The following is a 14,254-nucleotide window of genomic DNA, read 5'->3' on the forward strand; positions in this document are numbered from 1 at the left end:
CTTTGGGGAATGTTAAAGAAAGAGAAGTTACTAGTTTCCACCAAATTTTTCTCCCCAGCAATGAAGCCAAATCCCTGAAAAGCTTCACCCAACCTTGGCATTCCTAATTGTATGTAGCCTCTTTGATTCAGTACTCAAGCAAGGCCACCAAGGTACACACACATGCACATGCACAGAGTACTCTATGACTCACTCCTGGGTATATATCTTAGAGAAACTCACACAAGCACACAAGGAAACATGCAGGGGAATGTCATAGCAGCATTTCTTGTAACAGTAAAAAAAAAAAAGAAAAAGAAAAAGAAACATGTAGATATACATCAACTGCATAGGACTGTGGCATATCCATACAATGGAATATCATACATCAGTGAAAAAGAAATAAACTGGAGCTGCATGTGTCTGCACAGATGAAACTGAAATATTTAATGTTGAGCGAAAATAGTGTGATACAATTTAAATGAAGTTTAAAAACACTTTATGGAACTCAGGGCTTACAGAGACATGTAATAAAAGTATGAGGGAATGCCTGGGATGATAAACCCCAAATCCAAGGTCATGGTCTTCTGAGTAATGGGCACTGAGGGTACTTCAATTGTAGTTGTCAAGTTTTATTAAACATGGCAGTGGCTCATAAGTGCTTACCAGATGATTTCTTCTGCATTTTATATGCCAAAATATTAGGTAAAACGGAAAAAAAGAAAACACCAGGCAGCTGACCCTGTTGGAAATTTTTTATTTACCACTGCAAGGTTTTTGCTCCAAAGTGTCACACCAGACATATGACTACAATGTCTCATGCATCTTTTTGTGCTTTAGTTCATGACTACAAAACACACACTTAGCATTTGACAACAGGAAACACAGAGGGCAGAAACAAATCACAAGGACTAGTTGGTTTAGGCTACAGCCACAGTTTACCCAGGACTCCTTTACATCCAAGAGAAATGGACCCTGAATAACTGGTCTCCTAGCTGACTCTCTGTGCCCAGCTTTGTTTGGAGTGACTTGTCATTCAACCCACACAAAAAGTTGTATCTCAAATCAAAATGGACAGACATATGCAAGGTCTTAATCAATAAGTGCTCAACAAATAGATATTGATTTGATGCAAGAGGTGGAGTCACAGATTAATGAGGGCGGACTCCTGATTTTCTATCCCCGTAGAAATCTCTGAAGAAAGAACCAGATCATCTTTTTGAGCAACAGTGCATTCTGAAATGGTCTCTCACCTTATTTTTACCTCTACCTCACACCCTTTTTAGAAATGCTCACTGGAATCACACAAGGTGTTCCTTTCGAAAATGATGAGATACTTCACACAGGCTCAGTTACTATAATTTGATAGTAAATTGGAAATGTTTCTGGTACAAGGTAAGCTGATGCAAAGACTACTGAAATATTTTGATTTGGCAGTTTGACATCTCTGGATAATTTAAAATTCACTAAGATGGAGTTTTAGTGGAAAAGCAGAGCAATTATATTCTCTTCATCTGTTGATTACATTTACGTGGAGAGCAATGAATTGTCATTAGGCAAATAGTAATACTCATTGTCATGAATTTCTAGCTTGACTACTAAGACATCTGATGCCTTTACCATTGAGAACTCAGCTAGGACTCTAATTTTTATGCCATTTGCAGTGTCTTTTTCTGCCTACTCCGCCAGCCACTCTTAATTCATTAATTCACTCAACAAATATATATGGAGCACCCATGAGACAGCTTTATCCCAGGCACTTAGAATACAGTGAACATAACAGACAACTGTCCTTCAAAATGTATCTCATTTCTGTAATCCCTGCTAAGTGAGGTCAAGGCTGACATCTAAGATGTTCTGTGGCGGAACCTGGCTCCCATCCGGGGCAACCTTTAATTTGGATTCTGGAAGACTAAAACTTTGAGATCCCTCCCCCACCCCGCCCCCCAAAAAAAAAGAAGAAGAAGAAGAATGAAAGGATGCTTCATGACCAAATGATGATGGGTGGAGTTGATAATTCTGGGATCAGGGGCCCCGCCCAGCCCACCTGAAATTCCTTTGATGGTACTATAAGGCAGCTGCACAGATTTATAAGGAGCCATGTTTCCTGATTTTTAGTCTAGAATCCAAATTTTCTAGATTGGAGTAGTAGATGTTACCAAGAAGAGAATGCTGGTCAGCTTTCAGCTTATAGGAAATGTTTTGTTTTCTTTTACCCATACCAACCAAAGAGAAGAAACCAGTATGGTGAAGAGATCTCTAAAACATTTCATAGGAAGCCACTAACAAGTGCTTTGCCTACACAACACTTGGCAGGGGCTGGCCAACCTCAATGATGAAGGTTTCCAATTATCCAAAAGACTTCACATGAAAGAGGGATTCGATATTTTTTCTGTTTTTTCAGAGGATGGTTAGAAGTTATTTCTAATGCTTTTCTATTTCTGTACAGAAAGAAAAAATAATGACCACAGGTTATAAGGCTACTGCTCAGATTCTCAGGGAGAGGCCAAGTATGACTTGACTTGTTAAAGGAATGAAGCCCTTACCCATCTTGTCCAGAAATTCTGTCTTAGGGCAGTGGATTAGGGTGACATCTGAAGGCCCAGAGTTTTAATATTAATAGAGAGGTGTCCAAAGCCAGAATCCATGGTTCTGGAAATGCCACGATGCTTCTGGCACTTTCTGGGCATTCTCAGCTGCCAAATTAAAGTGAAAAATAGGCCGGGCACGGTGGCTCAGGCCTGTAATCCCAGTACTTTGGGAGGCCGAGGCGGGTAGATCACCTGAGGTCTGGAGTTGAAGACCAGCCTGGCCAACATGGTGAAACCCCATCTCTACTAAAAGTACAAAAATTAGCCAGGCATGTTGGTGGGCACCTGTAATCCCAGCTACCCAGGAGGCTGAGACAGGAGAATTGCTTGAACTTGGGAGGCGGAGGTTGCAGTGAGCCGAGATCGTGCCACTGCACTCCAGTCTGGGCAACAAAGAGCAAAACTCCGTCTAAAAAAAAAGGTGAAAAATAGTAACTTAGCTTAAAGATTATCTGCTGGTGGCCTCAGAGTTTGTTTTTAGCCAGAGAGTGCCTACAGGTTTTGAAAACTATTTCATCTAGTATATCATTCATTGGGGTAAGCTTCCTAGTCATTAGTCCTATCTTATACAGCTGGCCAAACAGGTTCTGAAGGGCAATGTCAACAACAGAATCCAGGAATCCTGGTTCAGGTGTAAGTACCGTATCCACTCAGCAAGGCTCATAATTTAGATTTAATTAACAATGTGGACATCTGTTTAGAATAACAAGGTAGGAATTCAAAACCTAGCTGCTGGTTATTTACCCATTCAAGTGAAAACAGACAGAGGGAGGCACAGTTGCAAAAGATCTGATTTCCTTTTTAAAATTGTCTTTCTTCTCTACCTACATGTAGCCAGATGTCATAGACTAAGTCAATAACTAAATTCCTCCTGAAGTGACTGGAACGCTGAGAAGGGACCGGTCTATCTCAGAGTCACTTTGGTGATGCTGGTGGGTGTGACATCTAGCAATCAGAACCCAGCCAATGACTCACAGGAGACCCCACCTGTACTTTGTTAGGGATGGTCTCCCCAAGGATAATAGAAACTGATTTTAAGATAAAAACAATAAAATTCTTCAATAAAAAGCACAAAATTCAGTCCAAGAACAGGGGGCTTATGAAATGCACGAATTAAAGTATTAAGAATTAAAATAATTAAATTAAAAAGCTGAGGCCCCAGATTTCACACTGATGGTTGAGGTGTCCAGCATTGGAACTGGCTGCACCATGGTTTTGGGACTCCATCAAGGACTGTGGCCGAAAACCTGTGTGGAATATTGTAGAAGGAATTTCTCCACGTACAGTGCTCCACCCTCTACATCAGCTTGTTAAAAAGGAAGGCTCCTGGGCTTCGACCAGGAATACCGACTAGGAATGTCTCCAGGCGAGCCCAGCAATCTGCTGGTGACTCTTCACATGCTAAAGTTTGAGAACTGCCGGGTGACTGCCCTGCATGGTGAGCTTGATTGAACGCTGGCTAAGGTTTCTTTCCACCTGAACAACCTCTAACTCCAGGAGTTGATCCAGGATACTTTCACTTCCTTCATCATTTTTGAAATGCTTGTTTTTCAAAAAGCCAAATTCTTCTTTGCATCCATGATTCCCACATTTAGCTTTCTCTGCATCTGGCCTAACCCCACCTATAAAACAGGCATAGGAACTGTATTGATAAGCATCTCCTTCAATAACACAGATGAGCAAAATGCATTCCTCAGTGTGACCCGCATATTCCATTTCCTGCTCTGTCTTGCTTATTTCTAAGAAACAAGAGTATGATGAGAGAGCCATCCCAGCCTTGCAAACACATCTGTCACTGTCTTCTGGGTGTCAGAATGAGGAAAGGGGCACAGAAAGGAGGTTGCAGAGGATGGGTCAGGGCTGTCCAAGAAGGGAGGCAGCTGGGCAGCTGGTTACAGGTGCAGCTGGTGCCACATGGCAATCTGCCGGCGAGGGTTTTTGAGCATCTCCTCCCAGTGGCTGCGCTCAGAGCCCGAGGTGTGCAGGCCCAGGCTGCAGTGGCCAAGCGCACAGCTCTGCCCTGACTCGTCCTGGCCCAGCACTTCCAGCTCCACACTGGAGGCCTGCAGCAGGTCGTCGGGCAGCTCAAACATGATCATCTCGTTCCACACGGGGTTGATCTTGTGCTTAGCTCGTTTAGTCTGCTTCTTCTTCAGCTTCTGAGCCTGGTGCTTCAAGGTCACCTTGACAGAGACATCTGGGGAGGGGCAGAGGGGAAAAAGAGACAGAGAGAAGGGACAAGAGTGAGTTTCTGGGATCTGGCAGGGCCCAGGACAAAGCTCCCTCCTGGTGCTGAAAAGATGCTCAAGAGTTCGGACATCTGTGCCCCATATACCCAAACATCTTAGAGGCCTCAGTTTTTCCTTCTGGATACCCCAGCACAGGTCCCAAGTCTATGTGACCATAGAAGGCTCTGCTATACGAGCAGGAAAGCATCCCACCCGGACAATCTATAACTCTAGGAGTCGATCCAGGATACTTTCATTTCCTTGCATTGGGGATTATTCTCCACTCCCCCACTAGGCCATGCATTCATTCAACAAATATTAAGTGCCTACCCTATGGCAGGCACTGGTCTAGATGTGGGGATGCAGCAGAAGTTCTTGCCTCCATAGAACTGACACTAAAGTGTAGGAAACGGCCAATACCATGATATAGAAGGCTGGCCACTGGGTGGCCTGTGATTGGGGCATGTTAGAGTACCAAGAGGGAACCACCTTTGCTACATGACTTCATATCCTCATATCAAACCAGGTCCATGACAATAGCTCAGGGGTCCTGCAGATGGATTTTAAACTCAGACCAGAAAAATGAAGCCAGCTCCCAAGTCTTCGTCCCCTTGATTCTTGGTGTAAGCATGTTTGTCTGTTATCAAAATAGGAGATCCCCTGCTGGTTGGTTGAGTTCTTCTCATCCGTACTTTTTAAAGTTTTATTTGAAGACCCCCAACTTCATGTGGAAGAGGGATGAAGGCAGACTGCCTGTTCCTGCACGCTCCCCCAAACCCAGGGCACTGCACCAAGAGAGCTGGCCCCAAGGAAATCCACAAACAGGTCACCAGGTGAGCTTTCATGTCACATTACAAGGCTGGACTGGATTACTTAGTCAAGGTTTCCAAAGCTAATGTGAGAATAATTGTTACTTTGTATTTATTGCTGTAATTATCACCTCTGGGAGGTTAGTTTGTTATTTCTGCAGAGAGAGTTGAGAGACAAAGTGTTGTACTGTAATTGTCCTGACAGGAGCTATAAAAGAGAGCAAGAAGCAAAGAATTGTCTAAAGGGAATGAGATAAAAGCATTGAACTTTGACCTTTGACTCAGGAACCTGCCAGCAAGACCAACTCTTCTGATTCCATTAGCCCCAAGTCTTTTGCTCGAAATTCAGAATGCAGTGGCAATTCTTTATTTGTACCCTGCTATAAATAGAGACTTATTTATATCTTGCTAGGCGCATGTGGCTTCCAGTCCAGGTATTATCTGGCTAGCTGAGGATGCTTTCCTGCTCATATAGGAGAGCTTGTTTTGGTCTCCGAGATGCTGGACCTGGGCTGGGGTATCCAGAAGGAAAAACTGAGGCTTCCAGGGTGTTGCAGAAAAGCTTATTTGGGTATATGGGGCACAGACGCCTGAAGCCTCAGGCCTCAGCCCATGTACCCACACACCTTCTGCCATCACCCACACTCAGCTGGTGTGAGGGTGGCAGTTGGCAAAGGCTGAGAAGAGAGAAGAGACTGGGGTGGGTGGCGGGAGTGCAGTGGTGGTGAGTTCAGACAGGAGGGGAATAACCTGGCCTTCCTGACATCTGCCTGAAAGGTGGGTCCAGCCAGGTGTGGGTGACAAGGGCTGGGCCAAGTTTTCCCGACAGCCCAGGCCCTTCACTCCACGGCTATAGTCTGACCCTTGGCTTCTTGTGATCTGTGGTTAGGGCTGATGGTTCTCACAGTGGATCTCCAAGGTAGAGAACCCCAGGTAGCTCACACTGGGGTCCTAATGGATGGGATTGGTCCAAGAGTAAATGGATGGGAACTCAAAGAAATGAGTGTGTCCTCGAAAATCAATTTGTGAACTTAGGGTGAAGAACACAGCTGAGCATGGCTCCGTAGATGTGCTCATATTCCACCTCCCTGCTTACCTGTGACCATTTCCTCCCAGGCACCACCTCCCTCAGCACACACTCCCGGTAGCTGGAGGGGCCTTGGCCATCCTCTCACATCTCACTCACCCTTCCCCAGGAGCTCCTTGGACTGGTTAGAGTGGAGGTTCTTGGCTTTAATCAGCACCACCAGGAGGCGGTTGGCAGCCGGGAGGTAGCTGATGGATAGTAGGACCTCTCCAGCTCCTGCAGATGGCTCCTGAAACAGAAAAGGAGACGCAGGAGGGGAGTCTCACCTGGGGACGCCTTCCAACCCATCAACAAATGCTGAAGCTGGAACCATGCTGGATTTGCATCCAACACGCATCCTTGAAACCATTTACCCATCAATGCTGGGTTCTCCACCCTTGCAGAAGAGAGCAAGGCACAGAGGAATTCCATGTGGCATGCGCTTCAATAGCAGTTTCTTTGTTTGCCTCAAAATGTGATTTTTCATATACCATATACTCAAATCCAACATACAAAACAGAACAAAGAAAGGCTACTCAGAATGCAGCAGGGGGGAGGAGGCCAGAATTCCCCATTACCCTTCACCTTCTGCCACCCCCAAGCTCCTGGGACACCTCTGTCCTCTAGGGCCTCAGAGAACCGTTTCAGAATCCCTGCATGGACCCATCAGGTTCCTGGGGCAGCGGGAGAATTGTAATTCATTACTATGTTTGAAAAGATAGTTCTTTCCAGCTCCAGGAGGTTGCTTCATCAACAGAACGACAAGTAATGTCAATGAAGTGCTGGGGTGTATGATGGTAGATCATGCCCAGAGGCAACTGGCAATAACCACACCTTGAAGGAGGTGCTGATGCCCCTGTGAGGCATCCAAACAAACACATCTATCCCTGCATGCAGCTTTAGAGTAACTCTCCTGAAATTCGTATAGGAGTTTATTTGGAATTTCAACAAATCCGTCAAGGGACAAGAATGACCGAAAGACCCCTCCTAGGAGGTGGGTGTTTGGTTGCAATCCAAGCTCTGGGGAGACCTGGCAGGAAAGAGAAGGGAGTGTGTGGGCAGGGATCAGCTGAAGGTCAGAAGTCTCCTCTGTTGAGCAGGAAGAAGATGCCCTTCCCTCGAAATCCCAAGGAAGAGGCAGATGTGTGGCCTGCTGTCCCAAGATGGAGTGGGGAGTGGGAGTGGGGGAAGGCCCCATGGAAGCTTGTCCCTCCAGATGTCACAGCTTTCAGTCCTGTGCCCCTTCCCTCCAGCTTTGTCCCTCTTTCCCAGCTGTGCAATGAGGGTAATTCAATGAGGTCTGGTACCAGGCTGGAGCCCTGGCTAACAGCCACCGTGGCTCCCTAAGCTTCCTCCCCTTCTGTCACACCCAGGATGTCTGTTCATCCATCCTGGACCAGGCACTCAGAAGGGTTAAAATCAGTTTTTCTTTGCTCACTGTGGCCTCTCGTGGATTCATTCATTCAGCAAGCATATGCAATGCACCTACTATATTCCAGATGCCATAATTAAAGCCATGAACTAAACAGAATCAGTCTCAAGGAAGCTTGCAGTCACATGGGGAAGACAGAAAGGAAGTGATTAAATATATAACATCGGGCAGCATTAAATGCTATGAAGAAATATAGATATCAGAGGATGAAGTGAGAAAATGCATATAGCAAGTTCTTAGTAAAGGTCATAAATTACAATTCTAATGACAACAGTCAAAACAACAATTATTAATAACCCAGAATAAGAGTAATGCTGACAGCATAGACTCTAAACCAGATTAACTGTGTCTGAGTTCCAATCCTACCATTTACTACCTCTATGACCTTGGGTAAGTTACCTAACTTTTCTAAGCCTCCATTTCTGCATGACCCCAATGATTCCACAAGTCTTGAGGGACTGGTCATATGAAGAAATGATTTGGGAGCCTCAAAGGATCTTGGCAATGAAATGAATGATAGCAGCTAACATTTATTAAACACTGTGTGTGAAGTGCAATTACATTGTCCATCCCACTAGAAAGTAAGCTCCACTGTGGCCTCCATTCACACTATGCAACTCCAGCACCTGGGACACAGTGGGCACACAATAAACATTTGTGAAAAAAGGGTAACACATTCCATTTATAATCTTGATGACAACCCCAAGAGGGCTACTGATTTCGTTCCCATTTTAAGCACAAGAACCTCAGATTCAGAAAGGAACATCATTGCCAGAGGTCATGTAGGCAGGAAGTGGCAAAACCAAGCCTTGGAAAGGATGTCCAGTCTGATAGCAAAACTTAAGTCCTGAATCCATGGCTCTCCAGCTTTCTCAGTTGACAGCCCTCCCTAACCCTCTCATTTCACAGTGAAGGAACTGAGGCCCAGGGACTTGTACCAGGCACCCAGAGAGGTGTCTGCAGAGTTGGGATGGGCACCAGCCTCCTGGCTCATGGCCGATTATTAGAGGGCCACAGGTAGCCTGGGCTATAGCCACAGGGTTACCAGACTTGAGTCCTCTGCTACCTGCAGACCAGGTGAGAGGAGTCAGCACCTGTCAGCCTCTGCAGGGCTCTTCACCTTTGCATAGGGTGAGGTCTAACTAGCCTAGCCGGCTGCACCATAGCCAGACAATTTCAACAACACCTGCTCCCTGGGCACTGCTGCTGAAAGTACCTGCAGACTAAAGTAATCCTTTCTTTCTTCTTCCTTTCCCTGGTTTTCCCTGCCCCTCTCTTTCTCTCAGGTCTTAGTGAACCATGCAAGACTGCCCTTGGAGGCTAATATCCAGAATCTACAAAGAACTTAAACAAATTTACAAGAAAAAAAACAAACAGCCTCATCAAAAAGTGGGCAAAGGATATGAACAGACACTTCTCAAAAGAAGACATTTATGCAGCCAACACACATATGAAAAAATGCTCATCATCACTGCTTATCAGAGAAATGCAAATCAAAACCACAATGAGATAACATCTCACACCAGTTAGAATGGTGATCATTAAAGTCAGGAAACAACAGAAGCTGGAGAGGATGTAGAGAAATAGGAATGCTTTTACACTGTTGGTGGGACTGTAAACTAGTTCAACCATTGTGGAAGACAGTGTGGCAATTCCTCAAGGATCTAGAACTAGAAATACCATTTGACCCAGCCATCCCATTACTGGGTGTATACCCAAAGGATTATAAATCATGCTACTATAAAGACACATACACACATATGTTTATTGCAGCACTATTCACAATAGCAGACTTGGAACCAACCCAAATGTCCATCAATGATAGGCTGAATAAAGAATATGTGGCACATATACAGCATGGAATACTATGCAGCCATAAAAAAGGAATGAGATCATGTCCTTTGCAGGAATATGGATGAAGATGGAAACTATCCTTCTCAGCAAACTAATACAGGAACTGAAAACCAAACACCACATGTTCTCACTCATAGGCGGCAATTGAACAATGAGATCACTTGGACACAGGGAGGGGAACATCACCCACCAGGGCGTGTCAGGGGTGGGGGGCTGGGGGAGGGATAGCATTAGGAGAAATACCTAATGTAGATGACTAGTTGATGAGCGCAGCAAACCAACATGGCACATGTATACCTATGTAACAAACCTACACGTTCTGCACATGTATCCTAGAACTTAAAATATAATAATAATAATAAAAGACTGCCCTTGGAGTGGGTTGCCCTGTGAGTCACTCTTGATGCACATGGCACTTTTGGCTGAGTATCTTCCAGCTAGAACTGGGCACCGTGGGCAAGTCTGTTAACCCATCTGGCCTAGAGAAGAAAAACATCTGGGCTGCAATGACTGAGGGCTCCACTCACCTTGTTCAAATCAGCCCACACCCTCTAGCTGGGGCGAGGGGCTGCCTGGCCTGGACTTCCAGCTTTCTCCTGCCCTATACACCCAGAAAGTCACCTCCTACTTCTGACTCCATGCCACCCTCTGAGGTTGTTCACATTTGTAGTAAACAGGTCAGTGATCAAAGTGGTTGTGAGTACATATTTGCAGAACAGAAACAGCTACAGAAAGTATGATAATTATTTTCATATTAGGATGGATGAGCTGCAAGGTCAGGGCTTCATCTTAATTACTGTTGCTATGTCCCCAGCTCTTGGCACAGCGCCTGGCACATGGTAGAAACTGGGCAAGCTATTTGCAGAATGAATGAATGAGTGAATGATGGCTGCTCTTCTAGGGGGCAGTGAGAGAAGCTGTTAGGTGCCTGAGACTTCTGCCTAGATTGGCTGGATTTCTGCCCTTTGGGGCTGTACCAAGTCTCAGAGCCCAGCAGGGGAGTCTCTGCATCTCGAGAGAAAGCTAGTTTACTAGTTTAATAATCCTAAGTATTGATTCCTTCTCCCAGGATCCCCATCTGTGATTCCACAGAAGTCCCAAATCACGCACTAATTAGAGAGTGGGCTTTGGAACAGCTGAGTTCCATCTGAGAGTGGCTGTGATTTTTCTAACAATTTTCTGAGCCTGGGAAAGAGGAAAAAATGGAGCAAGGAGGAAATCATAGCAAAAAGAGGAGCAGGCGGCGGGTGAAACGTACTCTTCCCTCCTGCAGTCTGGGTGTCTATTAGGAAAGGTGCCTGCTGGTCACACCTCATATTTGTCAGGTGGCTTTCATGGCAGGTTATGAGATAGCACAGGATTTCGAGTCAGACCAACCCGGCCTCAAGGTCTGCCATTTCCTGGCTGTGGGACCCTGTGTGGATTCCTGAACTGCTATGACCCTGTTTCCTCATCTGTAAGGGGGATAGTCATGGTGTCTCTCTCATCTGGTTGATTTGGAGAGTGGCAGCACTCAGGTAGAGTCCTAAGCATAGTAACTGATGGTGAGCATTAAAAAATAGTACCCTTGGCCGGGCGCAGTGACTCATGCCTGTAATCCTAGGACTTTGGGAGGCTGAGGTGGGGTAGATCACAAGGTCAGGAGATCAAGACCATCCTGGCCAACATGGTGAAACCCTGTCTCCACTAAAAATACAAAAATTAGCTGGGCGTGGTGGCGTGTGGCTGTAATCCCAGCTACTCGGGAGGCTGAGGCACGAGAATTGCTTGAACCCAGGAGGCAGAGGTTGCGGTGAGCCGAGATCGCGCCACTGCACTCCAGCCTGGCAACAGAGCGAGACTCTGTCTAAAAAAAAAAAAAAAAAAATAGTGCCCTAATCAGTATTTTTCTTTTTGCTTTAGCATGAGGGTTGTCAAACATTTTCTGGAAAGGGGCTAATATAATAACACCTATTTGGGGCTATGCAGGTTATACAGTCTTTAGATCAGTATAGCACTGCCGATCTGGTTGAGAGACTAGTCACCCAGAAGCTTTCCTCAAGGAACCACAGTGCAGGCCCTTAGATGAGCTTTGACCCAGGGGCCTAAGTAACTACATACCGTCTTGTAGCCCTGACCTTCCCAGATCCCCTTGCTGTCCTGGCGCATGGGAAACAATGATTTGCTCCCCAAGGGTACCCTCTCTTGAGGGCTGTGGCATCTCAGAAGACCCTTCTTTCCCACTTGTGGCCCCCCAACAGCAGATATGGGGAAATCATCTTGAGTCTGGGGATAGCATGGACCACCGGGCTCTGGGCCTGCCCCCAGCCCTGATTGCTCCTTCAGAGCCTAGCACACGGGGCCTTCTAGAATTCTTTATCAGAGCACATTGGTTAGGTCGCTCTTACATGGCTCAGGATGGAACACATCAAATATCATCATCATTTGTCTGTGCCAATTTGTCCCCTAGTCTGTACACTCCTGAGTGGTGGGGCTCCACCCTTCATGCTCACCTACACAAACGGAGGAAGGTAGAGTGTCCTGCAGTGTCTGCCACATCGTAGGAGCACACAGAGTATAACTGGATTGAAATGGGGACAGTACTTCATAGCAGTAAAGTTAATACACACAGCATGGCATTTTCCATGACGTCAGAGAGAGTCTTTTCATGGCAAGTTAGAGCCAAGACTAGGAGCAGACACTAGGAATCCCAGATCCTGGGCTATGGGTCTCCTCTAGCCCTCTGCCCCATTCAAGATTCCAACCTCCCTTCCAGCCCCAAGCCAGGGAGGTCTCTGAGGCTTGTTCCCTAAGACCGAGTTGCTGGGAGGACACCAGGTTCTGCCATCCCATGCTGCAGGGGCAGGTTTTACCTTTCTAACCCAGGGGTTACCCTACCTTCGCTGAAGTCTTCAGCTCGCCCCACTGGGCAGCCCCTAGAGGCACAGATGTCCCGTCCAGGCCCAGGCGGAGCTCCCCGGCCACGCTGTGGCGGGAGAAGCGGTCGCAGGTCCTCAAGGTCAGCGTCAGGGTGGCTGTGGGGAGCTCCTCCTCCGCCAGGGGGAGCACCAGGCCCTCCTCCCAGGTGGTGTGCAGCTGCCGCTTCTTTAGGGCTGTCTGAGCCTCCACAGAGCCGGTCCTATTGGCCACACTCCCTTGGACGTAGCAGTCACAGCCTCCGTCGTGGTTGCTGGTCACAGCTGCAGGCAAGGAGAACAACACAGGCGTGGGACTTTCCGAGGACAAGTGGAGGGGGCAGAAGCACGCCTTGCTTAGGGCTGTGGAATCCAGCTTAACGACGTGACCTTGGGTGTCCGAAAGGCTGACCACCCCGGGCACCAGGGAATCGCCTTTCAGTGAGACATTTAGAAATAGATCATTTGAGGGGGCTGGCCTCAGCACATGCCGATTCTCTTTCTTGGAGAGCAGGGACAAGACTTGGCATTTCCTGGAGCCCTCTGAACTCCGGATTCTGAAATTTTGCCAAGGTGCCAGGGCTTGCTGCTGGGGGCCTTTATTAGTGGTGCTGCTGACATGTAACCATTTGTTCTGAACTTTAAATAGTCACCACGTAACCATTTTCCATGAGAATCACTTGGCTCTTACCTCATGAGTGAGTGTGGCTTTATGTTCTGAACCTTGGTGTTTTCAATGCTTCACAATGTGTGGCTCTGCCCAGAAATGTACACCTTGGGTACTTTTCTGACTGGCTCTTCAGGGATCGTTTGGAAAGTGGTAGCTGACATTTCACAAGAAGAGAAGATGAAGAACTGAGGCTATGTGTCTTAACAGCAAGAGCTTTCCACTGAACTTCAAGGGACTGCTTAGTCCTGGTTCTGTCACCAGTTAGATGCAGTGATCTTTGACAAAGTCATATGACTTGCCAGACCTCAGTTTCCTAATCTGTAAAATGCGCTAGTGTGAAGACCAAACATAATAAAGTATAGGAGGAAGGTGCTTTAAAATATTAAAAGATAATACAAGGAAAAAGCCTCAGAAAATAGAATTATATACAAAATTCCAATTTATCTGACCCCATTGCTAGCCCTGATTCCTTTGCAAAGTCTTAGCTTTAGTTGCTGACTTTAAAGTGAATTGTCAGGGCAGAGAAACCAAGGACATCCTGCCACCCTCAGGCCGCTTGGCTCTTAGATTGTAGAAACTTTTCTGACCATTCGGAACACGCTGTGTGTCCAGCACAAAGCCCTGTCCAATTTCAAATTCATCTATGGCAGAGACGGCTAGCTCTTCACCCCAAACTCATTGCCTTTCCTTCCTGGGCACCTGTCGGCCCACATTTCCCAGCCCACTTTGCA

The 14,254-nt window shown here is 46.5% G+C and overlaps 1 protein-coding gene across 1 annotated transcript in view; it reads right to left on the minus strand.

Moving 5' to 3' along the window:
• Window positions 1–719: 719 nt before the first annotated feature.
• Window positions 720–14,254, minus strand: part of SYT13 (synaptotagmin 13) — a 46,126-nt gene continuing 32,591 nt past the window's right edge. Inside the window, exons 4-6 of the mRNA XM_003808226.5 lie at window positions 12,837–13,138; window positions 6,794–6,923; window positions 720–4,767 (exon numbers count right to left, since the gene is read on the minus strand). Of these exons, the coding sequence (XP_003808274.1) occupies window positions 4,463–4,767; window positions 6,794–6,923; window positions 12,837–13,138 (737 nt within the window). The 3' untranslated portion in view covers window positions 720–4,462. The remainder of the gene's footprint in view (window positions 4,768–6,793; window positions 6,924–12,836; window positions 13,139–14,254) is intronic.

This window comes from Pan paniscus, chromosome 9 (assembly GCF_029289425.2).
Source record: "Pan paniscus chromosome 9, NHGRI_mPanPan1-v2.0_pri, whole genome shotgun sequence".
NCBI lineage: Eukaryota > Metazoa > Chordata > Mammalia > Primates > Hominidae > Pan > Pan paniscus.